This window comes from Falco biarmicus, chromosome 5 (assembly GCF_023638135.1).
Source record: "Falco biarmicus isolate bFalBia1 chromosome 5, bFalBia1.pri, whole genome shotgun sequence".
NCBI classification, from domain to species: domain Eukaryota; kingdom Metazoa; phylum Chordata; class Aves; order Falconiformes; family Falconidae; genus Falco; species Falco biarmicus.
This window is the reverse complement of record NC_079292.1, coordinates 45,765,384-45,790,366: the sequence shown is the minus strand read 5'-3', so window position 1 is coordinate 45,790,366 and position 24,983 is coordinate 45,765,384. Positions and strand designations below refer to the sequence as shown.

At 36.3% G+C, this 24,983-nt stretch overlaps 1 protein-coding gene across 4 annotated transcripts in view; it reads right to left on the bottom strand.

The window, feature by feature from the left end:
- ANKS1B (ankyrin repeat and sterile alpha motif domain containing 1B) overlaps positions 1-24,983 on the bottom strand; it is a 442,225-nt gene that overhangs the window by 317,726 nt on the left and 99,516 nt on the right. For all 4 annotated transcript variants that reach the window (XM_056341207.1, XM_056341208.1, XM_056341209.1 and 1 more), the window contains exon 9: positions 15,227-15,367. In XM_056341207.1, the coding sequence (XP_056197182.1) occupies positions 15,227-15,367 (141 nt within the window). The remainder of the gene's footprint in view (positions 1-15,226; positions 15,368-24,983) is intronic.

Sequence of the window (24,983 nt, the reverse complement as noted above, 5' to 3'; positions counted from 1 at the left end):
CACTAATGTAGCCTTAACTATAAATGTACGAAAACATGGGTAAATAACGAATGCAGCGTTAACCTCAGCAGCAGAAACGTATCACTATATTTTATGTGGCGTTTTCATAATTCCATCTGGCAGATACTCAGAATATCAAATGAAGTTAGATTGTTGTAGTCATGTTACATGCTTTCCCATGCATACAACATTCAGGCCATGAAAAAGAGCAGATGCTTCCTCTAATAAATAACTCACTGTGACAAAGAATATACTACAAGTCTACATAATCTGGTTTATGCAAATGTTAATGGTTGTGTGTAGCAATACAGCCTAATACAATAACTGGTTTAACAAACGATTCTTAGGTTAGCTGAATAAAACGCAATTATAAACTAGAAAGTAATTTCCAGGTTAAATATCCTCCCATTTTCCCCCACTGTTTTCATGAACAAGATTAAACAAAAGAACACCTTGTTTGAATACCAAGCTATAGGAAAATGCCTATTTAAAATAAATGCTATTGTATTAAAAAGATAAAATGAGCTGGAACTTCAGCTCCATGGGAACAATACTTCATTGCCAGTTGCTTATGCTCTAACGCCTAGGTTTTAAACAGACATGCACACAACACACACACAGCAGTTGGCTTAATACATGCAGAAAATTTTGGTAAATAAAAACAATCAGGATAAAAAAACTTAATAAAGTATGTTATGCATTACTAAGTATGATAATAAAACCACTAATTAATCTCTGTCAAAATATTCTGGTATTATTTCATAGCCAGAACTTCAGATATGAAGGAGAGTCCATACAAACATTTATTTTCACACAACACTTTCTCTAGTAAGAGAGAAAATAATGCATTAGAAAGTGAGAAGTTTGGGCCAGAAGGTGTCTCAGAAAGTGAATGAATAGGCTCAGGAGAGTGTCACAGTTTCAAGGGTCAACTTCAAAAACCACAGAAGAGCAGGAGGAAGGGTGTTCTGGTATTGACTGTGGCCAGAGAAAAGAAACTGCTTTCCACTTTCCCAGAGACTGGCAAATACATGTGTGCTTTGACAGGCATATCAGTTTGTTAACTAATCAGAGTTCTTCACGGGGCAGGGTGGGGAGAAAGAAAAAAAGAGAAGGTTTTCTTATTTGTAATAAAGGATCACAACAATTTTATAGAAAGAGTGGCAGATCTCCTGACTTACAAGGATCCCAATGATCCCAACAGTATGTGACTAACAACTGACAGATTCATTTTGAGCATCACAAGATTTTTTTTAAAGTCACCATTAAATCATTTTCCCCTAAGCCAATAAAAGAAATTTTCCACTTTGTGTTAAAATTTTTGAATGTGCCTGAGAGTAGGTGTGAAATACGCACAGGAAGAGTTTAATGAGAATTTATAGTTCTGCCTTTGGACCACAAGGCAGTGAATCATTCATGCTGCTTCTCTCCAGCTGAGACACCTATAGGTGTGGTCCAGCTCTGAAACAAATTTTGTCTCCTACTCTACAAAAACCTACCAGTCTTGGGGTTTCCAATAGAAGCAGTGAACATGAAGTAAAATATTCCCTCATATTATAAGGGCCAAAACCATAGGAAATGTTAGATACTGAAAAAAACTGAAGTGGTACCAGTATTTACTAAACAGCAACTGCAGAAAAAAATTAACACACTATGTTAAGCAGACAGCCTGAAATTTGCTCACATTTTATAGCTTCATTTCTACCAATTACTGTACCAGTAAATGAAAAATGCATGGGTTGCTGTGGAGAGAAGAAAGGAATTGAATACCTGCAAGCAAAAGATGTCATCTGTTTGAATAGTAATTTTCACTATTAACATATAGCAGAAAAGGACCCTAGGACTGTAAACTGACTTGATTGGAGGGCAGCTAACATCACTAAAATGAGACATTATGGGAGACATTTTCATTGAAAAGAAATCTTTGCCACTAAAGTGTGTTAATCTATCATCTGTCATGAATAATCTGTGCATTTTTAGAAAATATTCTCTATATGCCTATGCATCTTGTTCTGAAGTCATGTAAATACTTTCACAAATTTGCACAATAAAAACCAGTTACAAATAAACATTTGCTATTGCAGGAAAGGGAATCTCCCATGTTTAAAAGTTTTCTGGTTTGATACTGAAGAAATAAAAATTTAATTATGTTTGATATAAAAGTTATTATTGTAATAGTGTAAGCCAATAATCTCTTAAAAGAAATCCCTCCTAACACATGCTCCCACAGTAAAGCAGAACAAAAAATAAAATGTTCTTCCAAATATTAAAGCCATTGAGAGTCACATTATCAGAAATTATCAACTTTGTTGTGAATCACACCTTTATCTGGTACACAACTGAAGAGAAAATGAGATACAAAATCAACAGGAGAACATTTTGAAATCGTTCTCTACAGGTCCCAGGATGCATGCGAAGTTTGTAAAAGTTAGTACTTTCTAATCAAATAGGACCAAATAACTTTCGCCTACCGTAAGCACGGTATTTCAGCAGTGTGAAAACTGAACCTAACAGTAAGACATAATCAGAGGGAAAGTAAATTCATACTGTAAGTTAGAACCAGTATTTTAAACCTGTAAAATAAATTATTCCATTACAACAGGAGAAATACACACAATAGTAGTAAATAAATGTTAATAAAATGTTGTCCTTATCTCCTATGTTTTTAAAGAACCTGGTAATTTCCTATTTCAAACCACAGCTCAGAACCAGAGTTCTGAATTGGACCCTATGAACTCTGCTGTTTCCTGGTCAAAAATGTACCAAAATCCACTAACATTTGTAAGACAGATATTTAACTTTATGGATACAAGAAGTTCCATCACCCAGTGCTATCTTATCATACTGCCTACATACTCGGCAATCTTATGAGGACCAACTTGGCCATGTTGAACTGTTAGCTAAGGCTGAAATACAAGGAGAATACATCAGCACAGTTACTTAACTCACTACTCATCACCAAAGGGGAAAGAAACAGTCAGCTTATAAACATGCTACTTCCTTATGGCTCTTTACATAAGGAATCCCACTGTTTTATGTCAAAGCTCTACTGCTTTAATTGTTACTGTAATGATTTCTATGGTATGATAATCTGCTTATTGCAAATACTCAGCCTTAGTTATTGCATAATGGAAACCAAGAATGTGGAGATTAAATAAAATGAAGTGAATAAGGATTATAAGGGAACCAATGTCACGTTTGCAGTGGAATTTGAACTTAGAAAACTTTCTATAGGTTCACTGCAAGATTCCAGTTTCAGAACACCTACCGCAGAATCATATGTCTATTTGGCCACCATTAAGGACTCTCACCCCAGATTTGCAGTCATACCAGCTGTATGTAATACTTTTACTACAGATATTCTCTACTAATGCTGTGTGACCTTCCTTCATATGTGAACAAACTACTGTCAGTGTTTCACATAAACAAGATGGTAAAAATTACACAGAACTTTGCCTACTGATTCTATTGCTCTCCTTCAATTTCTTATTTTTCAACAAATCAAAATAGCAATGTAAATGCTTAAAGTTAACATACACTCAGGCAATTTGCAAACTCAAGATTGTTTACAATTTCATGATGAGGAAACAGAACTGGTCACAGAAACAAATCTGCTACTCAGAAAGCCTGCATGTCATGTGGAACCACCTAAAGCCAGACAACAGGAAACACTTGGCAGTGGGTCTTTCTGGGTCAAAAATGAGATTCTAGCCACTTACAATCCAAACTGCAGAGTGTCTGCAGCTCTTCTTTGGTCATAAAGTCCTGATGAGAAATAGATGTCCTTAGGAGAAAGATATTAATAAAGCTATTCTTAAGAAGTAGCTCAAAAATTCTTCACTTACTTTACAATATAATGTTATCACATTCAAAAGAAAAAGAAAGATACACTCAAATCTGTCCACTTCAGATGTGGGCAGAAAGGAGTGAAGGCAGGCTTTCTGCTTTGTCAGCTGTGTACCTTCTGTAAGTGCCCTGGTGTTTAGTTTGCACACAAATTCAACTCAAAAGCTAGGCATGTAGTAAGACACATCCCTCTACTTCATGTCTCACACTGGCTGGCTTCCAGTTCAACATAAAAGAGCAATCAATTGAACATCTTCAGAGATATCCGTACTTTCTCATTGATACAGGGAGCACAGCACCCAGATGGGTTTCTGAATGAACATTCTGCTATTGTTATTTATTAATCACAATGCAAAACCAGTAACTCTATAAAACCAATCTGAATAAGGCAGAATTTAGGCACCTGGCCACATACAAACAGATTACAACAGTTTACTCAAAAAGCTTTATGTATATATGGAACTTAAGTATCTGCCAAACATAAAGGCTTGATCAGAGACAAAGCTAAGGACTTAGACAATTAGGTAGGCTAAAACACTGTCTGAGAATTATGGACACAATTTTGCTAAGTTCAGAATTAGTTAGAATTAAATTGGACTTTACATTGCCTAAAGATTTTATTTTCTCTCTTTTTCACAGTATAAAATGCTGTGAATCAAAGATCAGGTATATATATATATATAAATATATATCAGGTGATATATATATATATAAAAATATATATATATCACCTCCAAAAATAATATAGCCAACTTCATACTGTCAATTTATTAATTTACCTCAATGTCTTCACACTTAGATCCTTTATGTTGAAGTACTCTGCAAAATGCCTGGTAGACTGTTCTGGTTATACAGAGACACAAGGGTTTTTACAAGTTTTCTCCCCCTTTTTCTAAAGCAACACAATTATTCCCTATATTATTAGTAGTATTACTGTTATTTCTATTTATTATAGAGACATTTTATGGATCAGGACTTCTTATTGCTTCTGCTAAGTGAATAGAGCATTTGTATTCTACAGCAATACAAATTATTAACATCATTCTATGTAGGAAAACATAGAACAACGTTTCTCATTTCCTAGCTGAATTGACTTCGAGAGACCTTCAAGTGAAAAGATGTATTTGACTAGAATTGGCAGATCATATTTTCTATCAATAAATCAATGGAAAATACCTTATCATGAAAACATGTGACAACGTATTACATATTAATTACGTATTTTGCTTTGGTATCTCAAATATGGACTCTCCTTAACTTCAGTTGCATTTTATTTGACCTCCAATTCATGAGTTCATCTTAATTATGAATTATTAATAGTGAAAAAATCATAGCAATTAGTTTTGGATTTCAAGAAAATCTTAGCCTTAGACTGGGTTTGGATTTTTGTGAACACATTAAGTGTCTCCTGATAAAAATCTGTATGTATGGAAGCCCAAACAGGACTAAGCACATTAATACTTATGCTTAAGTAGGCTTAAGTAATTTGTTGAATCAGGATTTATCTCATTTTCAGACTCATTATAACAGGTACTGGTAATAAAAGTATTCAGTGAAATATAACAGCCAAACATGACATTAAAGCCAAGACACGCTATTTATTTTGTACAGCAAGAGGATTCACAGTCACAGACTACAAAGTTGTTCTTTTTAAATGCCCCATTGTTAGTCAGGTCTTTGCTTCAGAAAGAAATCAGGTTTATCAGTTTTACAGACTTCTCCAAGGACTTACTCTATGAAGAAAAAAAAGAACAAAAAATCCCTCACAGTTTCCAGCATTAGCTTGTCAGTGGCTCTCAAATATATTTATACACCATCATAAGAAAAAAACCCAACAAACCCAAACCAGAAAAAAAAGTTGCTAGGCCCAAAAAAAGTCCCAAAATGTCAAGTACCTTTAAACAGTCCTTCACAGAACTGCAACCTTACCACAGCATGACTTTAAAGCTAATCCATGTAGTAAATCCATGTAGTAATCACAGCGCCCAGATACCACCACCCAGCTGATCTCTTAACTCCACATACCTCAAATACCAGCCTTTTTGTCCATAAACTCTCCCTCCTGCCACTATCACAGAAAAAACAAATATAAAGTATCTATGATGGCTTTTCCTCCACAAAATGTAATACTGAACACTAAACCCAACTTGCTCAGATTAACCAGGAATTTCCACATAGGTTTTCAAGTTTCAGCATACTGCTTTAATATTTCTGTTCTGAAGCAACTGAAGTTCAAACATGAAGGTTTTAATACAAAGTTGAACTTCTTTCATATACAAGACTATTTGCTATGCATTACTGCTATTCATTTGCTACGCAATTCAAACTGTTGGTTTTTTTTTCCATTTTCCCATAATTTGTCAAGCAGTACTGAAAGCAAAAACAGTCCCTGAAAGTGTGTGTTATGGTTACCACTAAATGTCAAACAACAAAATAACAAAATATAACATACTTATACTATTTAAGATCCTCCCAGTTGATCACTACCATATTTCATTTAGGAATGTGACAGTGATCAATTCAACATTAATTTCTACGTTAATTTGAACATCTTTAATAGTAAAGTCCATCTTGAAAACCAGTATGGTCATCAATACTTCAGATGATTACTGATGTATATCAACAATTTCAGTATTGTTTGAAATGTCTCTTCTTTCTCTCATCCCATTTAATTTTGCTGTTGCACGATCACACCAAGAGATGAGACAGACCAGTGATGCCCAGATTTACACAGTGCTGGACAGGGATAGCCATACTTTCACAAACAGTAATTTACAAACTGAGGAACGTGGAGTCAGTCCTCAATTTTTAAAGAAATCAGCTCATCTGAGGTCACATATCTAGAATTTTAGAGAATTATAGAATGTAGATGTTTATAGTTATATGAAAGAGATCCCTAGAAGTCATCTCTTCCAAATGTTCAGTCAAAGCCGAGCTATCTTAACCAATAGGTAACTCTGGGCCTTGTCCAGTCAATTCTGAAAATACCCAAGGATAAACAGTTTACAACATCTTTGGTTACATCGCATACTGTGTAGTGGTGTCCACATTGTACAACTACTGCAGTAAAAATGCGTTTGCCACAAGGCATCTGAAGTCATGGGCAACTGTAAATTAACATTGGAAATTAAGAAGCTACATACCTATATACAAGAACCAAATGCTCGGCTTCATTCCTTAAAACACAATCAGAAAATATAGCATAGCACTAAAATTAGCCATAATTTTTTTCGGTACAGTTATTTCCCATCACTGTTCAGCATGGTATAATCATCAGCTGCTGATTCTTTCTAGACAGAATACATATTGCACTTTTCAGTAGCTGTTTCAGAGTGTGGGTGGGTGGTGTATTCCTGAAATTACCAATAAAACAGTTTACTGCTGAAGAGACAACATCACAAATCAAGAGTTTAACAGAAACATCTTTTAAGGGGTAACATAGCTTTCCATGTCAACCCCATGTAAGGAAACTCATCATTTAATACACTAAATCAAGAGGAAAAAAAAAATAATCGTATATTTCACTGAAGGTTAGAAACAATAGGAAAATATTATCGATAATCTAACTATCTTACTCTGGCTATTCGTGTTCCAGGTATACCGTATACTAAAGTTATCCTGGCTAATGTTGGCCTGCCCTGGAAAATAATTCTCTCTCTACCATGTCCATATCATAACCTATGAATTTAGTACCTCACCAAACAGGATAACAGGTTTCCTCCCCTGCAACACATAAATTACATAACGCCACAAGGCTTTCTATTTCTAATTTTCGTGAACTTCGACACCAAGCAATATTAGCCAAATCTGTTTCTTTAGCAGGCTGATTTGAAATGTACTTCCACTTAATGCACTGAGAGGTATAGTTTTTAGTGAATTGAAGGATGACACCATTTCTTGGCTCCAAGTTGTTAAAATATTTTAGCCAATAGTGTATAGTTAAAAATACACTCTCTGTTTTTCTCTGTTTTTATTAAAGAGCAAAGAAGAAATACTCCCTCTTTTATACTCGTTCCTCTGAGTTAAAAAAACTACTGTAACACTCACACTGAGCTTAAAATCTAAAAACATATTTAGAGGCAACTGAAAATAGGAGTTCAAACTGGAAGAATATGTTAAAATGAAAAATAATGCCCAATAAATTTCCCAATATTAAAATTCTCCAGAAAGAGACAACATAGAGTCTTGCTGTCTCTCTCCAGAGAGTATCACTACAGAGATTTTTCAAGAATAGACTTGATCTCTATGTGAGAACTGAGTTAGCTCCTTAATTTCCTCATTCATCTCTCATTATCCAGAACATAATTGCACCGTAATAGTTTTCAGTGTCAGGCTTTCTATAAAATAACCTTAACCCACTTCTACAATACAAACACAATACAAAATTCCTTCCCATTAAAAATTACTTTTTAATAGTATATAATAAGTAGAGACAGACATGATGACTTCTGGAAGTTGGACATGAAATTCAAACCCCTATTAACTGATGTCCATCATCAAAGTCCAAACTCTAAATATGCCTATTACAGCCTAAACTGATAAAGAAACAGTATCACATACAGTTTATCTCCCAAAACTGTAGTCAGGAGTTCACTTTCATTTCCCTCCCTCTAAGTAGAAGACATTGTATTGGGACATTTCCATAGGAGAACCTGTGACAAAGTTGCTAGAGTTCCTACCTCTAGGAATCCTGGAGTTGTATAAGCAGAATATAGATCAGTCTTAAAAGTAAATGTGAAGGTTTCTCAGAAGTTCATTGCTTCTAAAAAGGTGAAAATCTGACATTAAGCCAGAAACATAGTGCTCCTTTAAATCTTTAAGTAAACTTTCCATATCTGTTTTATTTTTGCAAATTGCTGTGCTTCCTGGCAACTGGCAACATGATTTATACTTATGGCTTTTAAATCGAAGTTCAGTTTTTCCATAGCAACTGCACTGTTCTCTCTACAGATATTACTTTTGTAATAGTTAGACAAATACAGTGTTCCTGGTCAGCTGTCATGACAAACATATGCAATAACTGTCAGGATTTTCAATTTATTCATACAACACTTAATTCAAGAGACAGTGCAGTCAAGCTGATCCAGCGGAATCTTTTAATGGGACATAGCTAAACTTACACAATTAGGAAAATATGCTGGCATGGGCTGTCAAGATTAAGGTGTACAGACTGCTTGCTTTAAACTGATTATATTGCTACGATCACACAGGACTGCACCACACATCTCTCTGACATTGCAGATGGCACTCTATTTATAGCTGTACATCAGGCCCCGTTTGCCCCTTAGCAAAGAAATACTCGAAGCACATTATCCATGAAAAAGAAAATCAAATGAAAACTACAAAGTTTCATACATTTGGATTAAGCTGCTCCATTCCAAAGAAAATGTGAGTATGTATGTATGTGGGTACTGATAAACTTTGTAAAATAAATATATTATTAGGACCTGATTAGTAAATTAACCTACACTGCAAAATAGGAGATTAAGACCAAGAAACAATTCTATCACTGGTACACAAGAGTGTTCTACCCTTATCACATTCCTTACCCCTTCCTTACCTTGTGCCCCTTAACCAATTGATAAAGCAAACAAATGCCCTCGCCAAACTGGTCTTTGTTCAAATTGCTTCCTACTACTTTACCAAAAATCATGTTCAGGCAAAGTGGGAGAGAGAAGAGCTCTCCCTTGTTCAATCTTCTAAGCTTATGCCATAAAGAAGCTTTATGGAAAAATGGCTGAAGTATTCCAGCACCTTAACCTCCAGACCCAAGTTTCTTAATGACTATTTCACATTTAAATCTAATGAGATTGCAGAAGTTCAGGTTCTGTCTTCTCTGTAAGGCAGAAGCGAGAGCCAGGAGTAGACAAACATGCATAGCACTCTTCATAGTTCAGACCCTACTCCTAACAGTATTGTGTCCCTGGACTTTGGTACCACATAGACAGACCATTATAAGAACACAAACACAGGTTTTTACAAACCCTATCTGTTCTTGCAGTGTGCAGCACTGGGAATCTTCAAGAAAAAATCCCGTGGTAGAATACTCAGTCTATACAAATGCCAGCCAAGACATGCAGATATAAATGCAGATGAAATATGTTCACACACATACATGGAGAACCTGTCTATGAAGTGCATGCACAGCCACCTAGTATATCAGTTAAGTGTTCCTTCTCGGTCTTACTCTTCTTTTCTGCAATAACCGGTCAAGTAACAAGCACATTTCAAATCAGCTTCCTTTTTATATATTTTATCACTTTTACCAGTATCTGTGGCAGTGCTGAGTACAGCAACAGGTCTTACTGTCCCTGCAGAGCCTCACCGGGGGCCCCTACCCATTCCTGTGCCCACAGGCCCAGCAGCCCCATTTCAGCTCAGCCCTGGGCCCTCAGTTCCCACTGGAGAAAAGCTGCAGGCATGACCATCTCTGTGCCACACCTGTGCCCGTGTCTGGCAGGCCGTGACTCGCAGGCTGACTTCCCAGCTTCACTTCAGATCTGCCTTATCACTATGGACATGCTGGTGATCTGCTCTTGCTGCCTGATTAATGTCACCAGGCCTGATCCCAACTCCAACGTGTGGACTGACTTTCTGGCTTGACGTTGGACCTGCCTCAGCACCATGAACTTGCCTGATGTGCTGTGCTGAGGGTGGCCCCCTCACAGGGGCAGTGGGACAAGCTCCAGCTGGTGAGGACCTGCCCTACCACCACAGGCAGCCCCTGTGGCTCCTGATGCTCTCACCCCATGGAGTCACCAGTCCTCAGTGCACCCTGATGATACCCACATACTAAAACCTTTTCCTCTGAATAAAGCAGAAACCAACACACCCTGTGGTTTTTGTTCCATCTTGTCTTTTTACCAGTGCACACTGGATGCTCCTCTATTGAAGGGCAGAACTTGGTGTAGCTCATCTACACACATAAAAGAAAACACAGTCTTTGCTTGTACTAGGGCAATCTGGGACCAGCTTTTTTATCTCAGCATGTCTCAAAGTTCTCTTAAGTGACTTTGCCTCAGTGTCAGTTTGCACTAAAACAAGGTAGACCAACATGCCCTTGAACCTTTGTGAACCGTCTGGATAGAAATACACTATTTAGATAGACGCACGCTGCCTTCCCTGGGAACTGGTGGTCTTCCTGTCCATAGAAAACAGATCACATCCCTACTGGATGAGACTTCTTCCAGAGTATAGTGGAAACAGCTAGATATGTTCTGAAGGGTTGTTTTAGATTTATTTTTGGTTTTAATCCAGGCTGGTAGAAGTGCCTGTCTTGCACAAAATAATACAGAAATTAGAGTACTCAGGAGATATGATCAAGTTTCATTTTTCTGTTTTAGAGATCCACACCCACAGACCCTATCTATTCCTAGATTATAGGCTTTTCTGATAGAGGGGTATCTTTAAACCTTTTACTACGCTGAAAAAAGTTTGATAAAAGTTGAAATTTGACCAGATTAAAAAGCAGCAGCCAAAGATAACCATAACTCTGTAGTCTTCTGCTTATGGCACTCCACAAAATCATAAACACACACAAACATTAAGCAGGGACCAAAATTCAAACTCCTTTTACCAAAAAATATTAGGGGGCGAAGCCAACCATGTACATATTAAGCTGATTATGCTATTTCTACCTCTGAACTTTCCTATTTGATATTTATTTGAATTATCAGTCTCTTGACTAAATCTTCCTCATTTAAGATTGTCAATAACAATGACACTACAATTCTTCCAGCTTTTTTTATAATTAGCAGGGATTGCTCAAAAATATTTTTTAAGGATCACATTTCAGTTTTCTTTCTAGTACTTACCTACAACATATTGAGATCTCTCCAGCTAAAAGTTATACTTTGTCACATAACTCCTATTCTTGTGGCTACTCTGAGAGAAAACTATATATGAAATGTCATATTCTTTTATTCCAGCTCTTGCACAAGAAGAAAGTTCATTAGTATCATATTTATATGATGGCCAGAAATGCAACCATCAAAGCATCAGAAATCTTGGCTGTTACTGTAGGCAGATTTTACATTCAGAATGGAGATCCGTGGAAGAGAGTCTAGCAGTATCACACCATTTGTAAAAGCTTTCTATCAGTTTAACAGACATGTCATTGCAGAGTAAATTGTTTCCAATGAAGCCTGCAATGCTAGAATTTGAAAGTGCTGTAGAAGCACTTTTTGGGGTTTACATCTGTGAAAGTTTTCAAAACTTTTTTCATGCTGCTATTTAAGGCTATTGGAAGTTCTGGAATCTGTAGAAGATAGTTATTTAGTTATACTGGTGGAAAAAAGGTTTTTCTTTTGTACTGACTGACAGTAAATATAGAACCAGGAATTTCCTAAGAAAGGTTTTTTCAGATATAAAATAATCATTTGTGAAAGTCAACATTTTTCACAAAAATATGCAACAGTTTTACAAAGGGCGGGATTTCTGCCCCAAAAGATAGATTAATTTCAGGAAAAAAGCAATAGCTCCACATTAATTATAAATCATAACCTACAAATGGAATTCATTCTGCTAAAACAGAAAAAAGCATTTAATTTTCAGTCTCTCAAAATCCAACTGGATATTCTTGCTGTTTGTTTGTTGGGGGGGGAGGGGGATTTATTTTTGGGGTGGATGAAGCTGTTGGCTGGCTCCATTTCGATGTAGAATTGGTTACTTCCTAAAACCCTGAAATTTTTACAAGACACAAAGATTTTTCCATTAAACTCTTCCAGGACTTCACCAATTGTTAGACTGTAAAAGAGAGTTGCTTATTCTGAGAATTGCTGTATTACTTCTAGGTTTTAAATGGTATCTGCAGAACAATTTACAAAGAACTTTCTATAACAGACCTTTTAAAATGACACTTCCCATCACAGTACAGACAGAAATTATATACTGCACATCAGAAGTACCTCCCAGTCAAGCCTTTTTGCTTAAGTGCAATAAAGAAATCAAGTTTGTTGAGGAGATAACTGCCTTTTTCTTTGGCACATTGAAAATTGTTAGCTCATTAGGTCACAGATGGACAGTGTCATAGTCTCACCTAAAATTCACTTTCATTTTACCATTGCACCTCCAACTGTGTACATAAACCAAGAATCAATCTTTGTTCTCCTTTGATGTGTAAACACAATACATTTGCATAACTGTAAAATCTATTTTTAATTACAAGAGAAGTGAAAAAATGAACTGGCCCTTTGTGTTCAAGAGTAATTGATAGTCCCCTCTCCCTATTTTGGGATCTTTTAGTAGCATATGGATTTTAAGGCAAATGTCAAGTACCCTTATTGTTTTTTCATTATGAAGTCTGCATTTACTGAAACATTAGTAGTCTGGCATGAGTATCAGAAACACATTTTTGTACTTCTACCTAAAACATGCTGTTGCAGATTATATCTATCATAATTTGTTAGACCAATTCAAGATACTGGTCTTACTCTAAAAACTGAAATAAATACTTTGTGTTCTTGATCCCTCAGAACAAGATGTTCTCTGCTGCATTCTGAAGTAAATGTGAAAGATCCAACAGATTAGCGAACAGCTTGAAAGATTGCATACACTGATGGTAACACTTTATAAGCTGAATTCACTAGTTTGCAATTTGTTTTTTTCTTAATTCTTTTAACTTACTTTCTCTTTCCTTTCTTCCATAAAGAGAAAATTATCCAAACCCCAAAACTACCTCTGTCTTCAATTTTTTATGGAGAGAAACAATGTAGAAAGGCAATCTGTCATTTCATGAATGAACGTAGGATGAATATACTCTTTTGTATGCATAATTAAAAATTTTAATAGTTCTCAGAGAAAGAAATCTGAACTATTGTAAGGTTGAGTTTAAAATTTAAGTACAATGAATAAAAGTAATTCAAGAGTTACTATTTTAAAAATTCTAGTTTTCATGAAATGGATCTCTTTATGAAAAGGAAAAAGACACCAATCAGCAAAGCTAACTTTCTTCTGTTTATCAAATGCATGCCTCAATTTTGTAACATACTTTACATATACCTTACATTAAAAAGAAACAAAAAAAGTTTATTTTTTTTAATTAGGAAAAAAGTCTAAAATGGCATATATAGGAAAGTTTAACAATAATTAAACCATAAGTGATAAATACTTAAATAAGAAAAGTTCCATTTAAGAATTATTTTTTGAAAAAAACTCTTAAACCCAAGGATTTTGTAACTAGGGCACTCTTACTGTAAATAAGGATAAATCCAACAGCTCTCCACCTTGCCAAATGTCTAAAATGATAGATAGTATGAAGTAGAAAACAGCTACTGAAAGGCAAAAGGAACACAAAAGCCCCTTATAAAAAGATAGGGCAGTGCTCATTGTTATTCAAGTGCCTTAGTTGCCATATCCTGCTTCCATTGACTGCAGTGGAAGCTTTAGCATTAACTTCAAACAGGTGCAAGTCCCACGAGACTAAAGGGAATAAAACGTACAGTCACAGTATGAAAGCAACAGTGTATAAAGTGTGGTGAGACAGGATATGCAATTCTAATCTGGTACACAGAATCTGACAAAGCTGTTTAAATGCAGTGCCAAGTAAGGATGCAACTGAAAAAAACAGACATTTATAAACAGAAGTTTGGCAGGCCTTCATTCAATGCTACAAGAAAAGCGCAGGAAAAATGTTACAGAAATGAGTGCACTAAACTATAGTGGGGGGAGAGAAGAAGGGAGACACAGAAGCAGCAATAAGCATCATCCTGTTCTGTAGCAATACAATATCACTTGTACAGGACACAGCTGTTGGCATGCCTTGGTGGATACTTCAGGCTCCTTGGTGCATACTGCAGACTGGTCTGCTCAGAGAACTGTTGGGACTTAGACCCTAGTAAATTAGCCATTTTTCTTTATTCTCTGCTGTGTTATCATGAGCATTTAAAAATGTTTGGGCATTTTTGTTTTTTCAACTTAAATAATTTTCAAAGAGTAGTCTGGCTATATTCTTACATCAGTTGAGTTATGCATGATGTCCCTAATTCTATAAAGAATGTAGCTAAGATGTCATTATATTAATCAGACAGTGGTCAAAAATAGAGTACTTATCCCAAAGGAAGTTATGTGACTTAATAATTTCTTCCCAGACAGAATCAGAAGAAAAGGCTATGCAACAAAAAAACTATTTGTCTAAAGTGATGGTAATAAACCTCAAACAGTCTCAGTATTAAACCCAATGTGGATAAATATCACAGCAGGACGACCAAACCTCAACATTTAATTTTAGAACCAGGTTTTGGCATTAAAATTAAGATAGAAGGTAACAGTTCAGAAGGTGATAAGTCAAGATTAGAAAGAAATTACTGTAAAATGTAAGGCAAAGAGAGTAAGCAGCTCTTCTACAGTTAGCAAGTTTTGTGATGAAAAGGTAAACATATACCTGTGCAAGCATGGGAAATCCGAGGTTGCTGCATCCATTACAAGGTGTCAATGCCTCCCATAAACCTGAAGGACCACAAGTATTTTCATCTGCATCATCATCTTCTTCCTCTCTTGGCGATAAACGTGTTGAAGAGGGCCTCTGTGCATAAAGAAACAGTACATTCAAATTAAACACTGTGATACACTGTAAAGAAACATTCTACTAAATTAACAGATTCCCATTTATAAATTCAAAAAGTTAAACTGCCATTTTAATAAAAAGTAACTATTTGACTCAATCTGCTGTATGAAAATCACACTTTGTAAAGAAGATGCATATTGATCTATCTGCAATTATACTTTAACTATGAGTGAACATAATAATATACAGAAAATAAATACGTATTTTTAATGTAATATCAAGTAATTGGCAATTTCTACTTCATTTTACTTTACAATTTGCTTTAACTTCATTAAGTTTAGGATATCCTACAGAGAATAAAACTAAGATTTAAAAAAATATATCCAGATATCCCCAAGAAGAAAATACTATAAGCTAAGGGGAACTTGCTTCAGTGGTCATCTGTTATGGTCAGAAAAGAAAAATACAGCTGCATCACATTTGCCTGGATCGGTCCATGATTTTTTCAGAAAAAGATCAATTCAATCAAAATATGAGATTTCCATTTTTATTTTATATTTACCAACAATAAATGTGTTAGCTTATGTTGTAGACAAAAATTTTACTTAAAAATGCTGGTCTTATTTTGTTTCATCAGCTAGAAGGGATGAAAGGTACTAGGAGAAGTCATTCAGATACAAGCATTAAGGCTTCCATATTGATCTGTGAGAAAGGAATAATGCTGATTGTTGCTTAAACCAGTATCCTAATTTTCTATGACAGCCAGAAACAGGAAGAGTGGACAGTTCCCATTTATTTATGTTATTTTGCTACACAGGATTAGTCCACCCCAACTGAATGAATTGCAGTGGCAACTTTTATTGATTTCAGGAGAAGGAGGAAAGTTAAGCTAGTAATGAATGATTTTTATAATTTCATGTTTAAAAAATTACAACAAAAAAAACAAATTAAATTTTACTCACATCTAAATTCTTTGTCCATATTTAAACTGGAATATGCAATAGCTGTTCTAGCCTGTTTGACATTTGTTTGTGCAGCCTACTTGATATTCAGGTACTAAATGCTGTCTTTAGAAATGCTTGTTGGTATTAAACAATTTTTCAGAAGAAGCTGGATTTTTGCTTGACTAACATAATGCTGTCCAAGACGATGGCTCACCATATCTATTAATCTGGTGGTAATGTTAGCTCTAAAGCACTGCTATGAGGCCCATATAAAAATAAAGAAACCCCCCCACTTAGCTGCAGATTATTTTAGCCAATGGAATAAAGACATGTGTGGAGTCTGCTGCAAGAAAGGGAATGCAGAGGTGACGGAAAAGTAGCAGGGGGAAAGAAGCAGAGAAACAGCAGCAGTTCTAAAGATGAACACAGGCTGATGGAAACTGTAAAAGAAGCAAAGGCACGGCACAGACAGGCAGTAACTCAAATTCTGTAACATCTGAGGATCATTTAACCTTTGACTCTTGTGCTAACTTCTTCTACACAGATGTGGCTGGTATACCATTAAGTTAAACGGAAAAAATATTTCTAAATTCTGTTTCAGCTTACTCACCAAAGAGGAGAAACACAATACGCCTATCTCCACTACTCTGACTCCCCTCGCTTTGAAAATGGTTGTTCCCTTGTTACAGACTTCATGAATCTAGCCCTATCTTCTAAACTTAGGTGGATTTATTTACTTTTTATTTTAAAAGTCGATTTCTGAAACATTCTTAGCATGATATTTCATGAGGTTATTTTGACAGTCAAGTGGTAACACAGAATGTGTTGCCATAGCAACCAATATTCTTAGACAGATTATTAAAAGGATTGGGTTAACTCTGCAGAGTGTAGGTCGGGAACAACTATTACTTCTATGCATTTGCATAGACAAAGGAAGCAGACCACAGGTCTTTCCATTCTATATTTATGATGCCATCTTCCATGGTGGTTGCCCTACGTTTATATTTTACATCTCAGAATTGTTGCACCAGAGAATAAAGTGCTTCTTGCCCCCTGGAGCAAAAGGCAAAGAACTGCAGCAGTGCGAGGTACAGGAGAGCAGGGAACACACATTAGCTGTGACCTTACACACCAGTGTAAGTGAATGAAGACAAAAGTCACAGAAAAATGTCAATACACCTTCTAAAGGCAAAAAATACATATGCATAATACCAAAGAGAAACTTTCAACATAACTACAGGAAGATGAATAATGAAACTGAATACATTTGAATCATTCAAGGGAGAACATATGAGTATTTAGCCGTTACAGGAACGGAGTACAAAAAAAATCATACCAAGATATTATTGAACAAAAGAAAATGTACACAAGCAGAATGAAAAGGAGTTGTATTATTTCTATTAGATGCATTTTATATAAATAGCCTAAGACAGAGTGAGGATCACAGTAATTTGAATTAATATCAATATGAGTAAGAAACAGGAAATATTAGACAGTCAGATCATCTACACATTCAAAAAAGGAACAGTAAATTTTAGACTTCATTAGACACCCTACTGGAATAAATTGACTAGTACTCTTATGCAACCAGACAATCCAGGTATGAATAACATGATACCGGCTAGTTTACAAACTACTGCAGAGTAGGGTTGGCTCTTTTTATACTGAATGACAAATTTCTGTTTTGCCCAGATTTCTGCTATGATAAAGCACTAAAAAGGAAGCGTTAGGAGAAACGTATGTGAAGGGTCAAGAAAGAGTTATTGCTGTCACCCTTTTCACCCATCCGTGCCGTGCTGCCAGAAGCCCAGTTCTTCCCAGACAACAGGCACAAAGGAATAAGTGGGAGTTGCTGCAGGGAAAGCTGCATTTTCAAAGAGGAGGGAAGGAGTTAATAGCTGCATGAGAGAAAGGGGAGTCAGAAGTCCCCTAAATGGGGTAGACTGGGTGTGCATACCCTGGGGAGAGGGATGCACCTGGAAGAGACAGGTGAGATACAGAGAGATCTGCAATCGATTCAAGGACTTCAAACCGTCACACAAGCCCACAAAACTCCCAACCCAGACCACCCAGTTTCCTGTTATTCTCCCCTAGTCTTTGTTCCGTTCCCAGAGCTCCCTCATTTTTCTGTTGTTGTATAATTTAATTTTGCCTCCTTAGAGATCCTCTGGACATGAAAATCTGATTTTGTGTATAATGCTGGAAAGCCTTGAAATAGCCCTGTAGGGAGGGGTTTAGTAAAACCACAGTTATTTATACCCACTTCTCAGCAAAAAAGAAATAAATAAATAGAGAGGAAGGGATTTCTGTCACCTAAAGAAAAATAAGACACAACTGAGAACCTTTTATTCATGCCTGTTTTGATTAAAAAGAAAAAGTAAATGCAGTTAAAAAATGCCACCTAGATCATAGTTGCTCAATTAATTGAATTTGACATTATGAAACGGTGAAGTCAATATAAACTGTAACACTAAGCTTCAAAAAGGCCAACTGCCAAAGCTAGAAGAAACATGAGCATAAGCACTATACATCCCCCAAAAAACCCAGACAGAAAATGTTAAAAGATATTAGACATGATACGTATAAAGGAAAATTTGGTAGGGAAGCCACAAGACATAGATACAGAACAAAAGTTTTAATAAAAGTTCCGTGTTTTCCTGGAACGCTGAATTAAGTATTAAAAATTTATTATAGCAGTAAGAGACTAACACTATATTATTTCTCCAAGTACATAAAAGAGAGAATAGTAGTATAGCAGTATGGGAGCAGTAAGATCCAGCATAAGGATACTGGACCATTACAATTAGTGCCAATTTTTATTCAGACTCTACTGAGCCTGACACAACACCTTTGATTGTCTAATGAGCATTTAGATTATATCTTTGAAAAATTAGGTATAGAAGTCTTCCTCTTCATGTCTCCAACTACATAAAAGGCAAAGTTTGCCCAGTAGGATATTTTAGACTGAAGGATACTTTATTCTATACACAGGCTAGTTGTTCTCCCAGAATATGTATGTATGTACACAACAACTTGACATCTCTCTCCTGATCTAAGAGAACAAACCAGGCAAAATGATGAGTACAGACAAAAAAAGCAGAGAAAGACTGTTCTGCTCTTAAAGTCAACAGGAAAAGAAAAAGAGAGCACCTTTAATCTTAGCTATTACTTAAAGCTATAAAGTTCACAGCTCAAGAAGCTTTATTCTGTGTATAAAATGTATGTAAAGTTTTGGCCTTCCTTTTTACAGATGTTAACAATTTCCTGACTACAATATGCCCTCATTTTCTAGACAAGCTTTCTCTGCAAATACATTAAATTATCCAAACTGTTTTATTTCCTTTTATTCCCTCTTTTTCTCAGTTTTTAATGAAAACTGGTCTGCTTTCTCCCTTGACATTTGTAAGCCACCACTGCTAGGCAAAATGTGATTTAATTCCCTCATTTCAGGATACAGAGGAAACTTTTTTGTAGTAGTTCAGTGAAATCTAAAACAAAACATCAAAATCTTTCTTTACTTTTTGCCTCTCTGTTTCATCATAATTATCATCTGTTTACAGAAGTATCGCAAATACCCTTTTAGACAGTATATACTAGAGCAAGATAACGCCACCAAAAATGTTAAAGATATAAAACAATAGGACCTATACCATTTGCTATTGCATCATAGTTTTGGACACTAATGTTAACTTTTCATTTATCTTGCAGTATATCACAGATTAAGAAAATAAGCTTTTTGAAAATGGAGCAGCAAAGATGAAATCCAGAAGGCAATCTCCTTCTGCTTAGGGAATGTAGAAAGCAACCAGACATTTGATAAGCTAAATGCTACCACTCAGCCTGGAACAATGAAGTCAGTAGGACTTCAAAGTAGTTTCTTCTAAAGAAATAATTTTTCAGACATAAAATCATGCAAATACTTCATATGATCCTAACCACTGGATTACAAAGCTGTGCCTCTATCCCTCCTTTGCCTTGCCCAAAGGATATGTAATTATGTTGTGAAATTCAAGCGAAAAAATACAGTTCTGTTGTCTAATATTCTAGATTTACTTATACTAAGAAATAATAGAGAGGGAAACTGTCCCTGAATATCCTCTATAAATCAGGATGAGCAGGTCGTTCTCTGCTGCTGTCATTCCCAACAGCTGTGGCAGCCAAGCCAGGGACAGCGGAGCTGGGACAGCGTTCCTGTGCTCTCAGTGCTCCCCCTGCTGCTGCCCAGGCTGCTCCCAGAGGAAAATGCCTGACAGATGCAGAAGAGAAAAAAAAGCAGCATTTGGACATGAAATGTAACACCATCAGTTGCTATTTTTCCACAGCAGCATCCCTACATTAACCAAATGTACCCTTCTGGGATTCAGTAATGATGTTGACAAGAAGGAGCCTCATTTACAAGACACATGCTATGTCTTGCAGACTAACAACAGTAAAATGCGTTGGTGGCCTGGGCACACCTTTCCCACATCCCCCAGCAGCCTTCTCCCCGCTTGGTGTTTTTCTGTTTCCCACCCTCATTATCTTGTCCTTCACCTTACACTGCACACCTGCAGCCATTCTTTCACATATATGTTCCTAGTTTACATTGCTTTCATAATTTCATTCACTATGACTCTCATTAGAGTTTGATTGCACCTCCTGTATTCAGCAAGGGAATACCAAGAGAACAAGGATGGTTTTGTACCTAAAGCAGCTGAATGTTGGAGAAGGTTACTCTCTACCTGCCTCTGCTATAATCCCTGTGGGATGCTGGGCACGGCATTTAAACTTCTTTGAGACGGTCACTAAGCTTGTATCCTTATTTGCTGGTCATATTGAAATTGTGAAGGCAAGTTTGCAGAAGTGCCAGGCTACATAAGGAATCAGCGTATTCCGTGATCATTTTCAGCGGTATGTGAGACTTAAGTGTTGTGAAAATCCAAGCCCTAGCCCTCCCAGAAAGGGAGAATCTTGACCTCTACACCACCGCACATCAGCCAAGCTGCATGTGATCGTATTTTCTGACTGGGGCTCTGTTAAAAACAAACAAAAAACCCAACTGGTCTCAAGTGGTCACATGCTTTGAACTCAAGAACAGTAACCTCTGAGCCTGGGAAGAAATTCCTGTAACTTGAAGTCAGCAGAATCATGGTGACTATATGTAACAGCAGTAAAATGTAGTAACTTTAGGGAAACATGGTTAATTCACATACATGATGAAAAGTACATGAATGCATAGTTGATGCCCCTCAGAGGGCATGTGCTGCTGACACCTATCATGACGAGCAGCCCAGAAATTAATCAAGCTGTCTTCAAAGCAAGATCTGACAGTATGCAGTAAACACACCCTGGAAGTAGATGGCAAGTACAATGCACACTGAATAAGGTCAAAACTTTAAGTAAAAATGAGATTATAAAATGAATATCTGAATATGTATTCAAAGCAGGCCCATATATTTGAATTTTTAAATTCTTGCATGTAACAATAACAATACAATACCAAATCTTTGCACTACTCTCATAAAAGGATGCATACATAGGATTTTAAAACCTATCAAGCTATTAATTAATCAGAAAAACCCAGGCATAAACTAAAAATGATAAATTTTCTTCCATTGATGAAGGAATTAGTATTTTTCAAGGCTTAAGATAGCTTTTCATTTCCTAAAAATAACCATAAAAAAAAAAGTCCCATCAATGGAGTGTCATTTATTCATAAAAAAGTTGATGTTGGCTAATTGATTTTTCACTAAACATAAGAGTTTTGAACTGAGTGTGGTAATCTTAATACAAAGAGCATTTCATCTTATATATAAAGCCACTACTAGGACAGTCATATTTAGTGATCTGATATTCTGTGTGTATATCATAAGTGCAAAGCAAAAGACACCTCAAAGCATTTCAGTAAGAGTTCTCACTCTTTGCTAACTCCTGTTTAATTTTGTCATGTAGGTGAAGATTTTCAAATGACAGAAAATTCAAGAATTCAATAACTTGAAAAATTGCAGAAAATGGAACACTAAATTATTCTATTAATTACAACTTAACAATAATAAAAAGGTATTTGTAAAGAATTATGTAGTAGATGCAGCCTACAGGGGTTTCATTTTTAAGTATCTTGGGAAGCATATACTGCATTTGTTTTTCAGTGTGAAATTAATGGGATGAAGCATTAGCTGCCTGAAGCTGCAATATGCACTGTCCGGATTCAAACAAGCACTTAGAACATCATTCTTTTAAACTAGTTGTAACTGTTTGAAAGCTAAGCTCGTGGGCCGGATATGGTCCCCCAGGGTCCTCAATCCGGCCCCCGGTATTTACAGACACCCCCGCACCCCCCGCCGGGGGCTGGGGGGGGGGAAACCAAGCAGCCGCAGGTGACTGCATCCGTGCGCCGGCCCCCTGGTTAAAAAGTTTGAGGACCCCTGATCTATGGACTAAACTAATTTCTGGATTGTTTAATCTTGGGATTAAACTAGTTCTAACGCACTTCAACAACAAATTTACTCCATCCTACTATCTGTGTTTGGGACAGGACTGAATTGCCTTCCAAATGAATTTGTCCCTCTTAACATTAGGTAAAATAAAGTGAACCTTTGTTTTAAGCATTTGTTTAACTTTAAGCACATACCTAATATTCACAGATCAGACTATCTGCACACTTAGCATCAATTTTAAACACTTAGTATCAAAGCATGTCAAGTGTTTTGCTTGACCAAGGAAAAAAGGACTTAGCACATTGAAGCATAAAGCCCCAAGACAGAATTCAACCCAGCAAGCCGTACTGACTGCAAGGACACTCTGTGCCACAAGAATATATTTCTAGGGATGCCTTTCCATCCCACAGGCATAGTAGATTTGACCTAAGTTGGTACGTATGAAGGCTATACACACACGTAGACCATGCAAAAATGCAGGAATTTGGTAACTTTTTTTTGACTCTTGAAGTTTAAGCACATTAATAGTTCCAATTATGTTAATGGAATTTCTCATATTAATGACAGGCTTATGTGTCTCCCCGAATCACTATGCAATGACTCATTCCAAAATGTGACTCATTGTGAAAAACTCATGTACCAGCTGAAAAAGGAGTCTGATAATGAAGAGTATAGGAGCCTACAGAAAAGCAAAATCAAGTATTAATATTTGTAGGAATATTAAATAGAATTAAAAGCTTAAGCATATTTACTTTTGCATAAAGGTACAAATATAACTCAAAGTAAAGACAAGCATTTTTGGCTTTAAATGTCACAGAAAGAAAATCCTGCTTGGAGTAATAACTACAGAGGCATCTCTGTATTTACCATCCCTATACTATCTGAATGTTACCATGTAACATTTGAAAGACTCAGTGCAATGTAATTGCAAAGCAAATCAGCTGTAAACCATGTATTTTTCTTTTTTTAAAGCTGTGAAAGAGAGGGTGGGTAAGTGGGTGGCAGAATGACGAAACTTATAGAAAATACATTATTTGTCATGAAATAGAGCAGAAGGACCAGAAATTAAAGTAGGGGGGAAATCAGGTGGTAAGTGAGTAGGCAGAAGTCACCACTTTATTACTCCTCCAGTGCAGTTTTTTATTTAGCATACATATTCTCAGTAAAAGGTTGTTACTGAAAATGCAGTTATTCCATTAAGTTGCTGTTGGCTTAATGAAGAACATAAGAGAAAAATTGTATCTGAATAAAAGCCAATCTAAAGAGGAACTATATACAGAATCTGAAGATGAATGCTGGTTAAGAGTGGATAATCAAAAAGGCCTTGAAGAATGTCTGTACTAGACAGATCCATCAGTAAGAAACGACTAGTAGTTTGCCATACTGTCACCTAAGTGCTAAATAGAATACAAAAACAATGCAGTGGAATAGCTGACAAGCAGTTGAAACATCTTGACAGGGCATAGAAGTTGAAAGCCTAACTGGAAAAGATCAGTCAAATAATAACCTACCTTTTGACCTCAGTAAAACATGCAAGAGCCCAGACACTTCTAGAGGTATTAGAAAAAAAGGATCACCCCCCACACACACACACACACACACCCCGTAAGAGATGCAGAATGCTATCAAGTGGACAACAGCTCCCAGTGCAGCCTGATTTACATGGTAGGTGGAAGCCTGATTTACGTGGCAGATGGAAGCAGAATTCAAAATCATCTTCACTAGGAAAGCAAAAGCATTGCTATGGCTGGTAGGAAAACGTGCCAGTGTGAAGTTCACATATTGCAAGCTGCTGCTTTTTCCTGTCTTATATAGTTAAGACACTGCAGTCATCTCAGTAACCAGTACAACCAGAAGATTTAGGATAGTGTTTGCTCTTCCTGTACTAGCTCATCTCTATTGTTCTTTTTACCTGTGGTAGATTCAACATAGTATGTACACATCTACCGAATACAAGCACACCTTTCTGTTGTTTTTCAGACATACTCCTAGACAACTGAATAGCTAATAATTAAATTCTTTCTTCAGCCAGTCATCATACAGTGTCCTAAGGGTCCTGTAAAACAGAGATGAACAACTCTGTCAGTAACATGCCTTCATCTACAACTTCTGTGTAATACACTATTTCTTATGAAGTATTTATGGCTAAATAAGTGATCTGTAAAAATTATTGAGATTCCTTAAAGGAAGTACTATTTTGGACAGAGACAAGGTAGTAAATACTCCAATAACCATAAGGAATCAACTATTAATAATTGAAAGAAAGACCAGCAT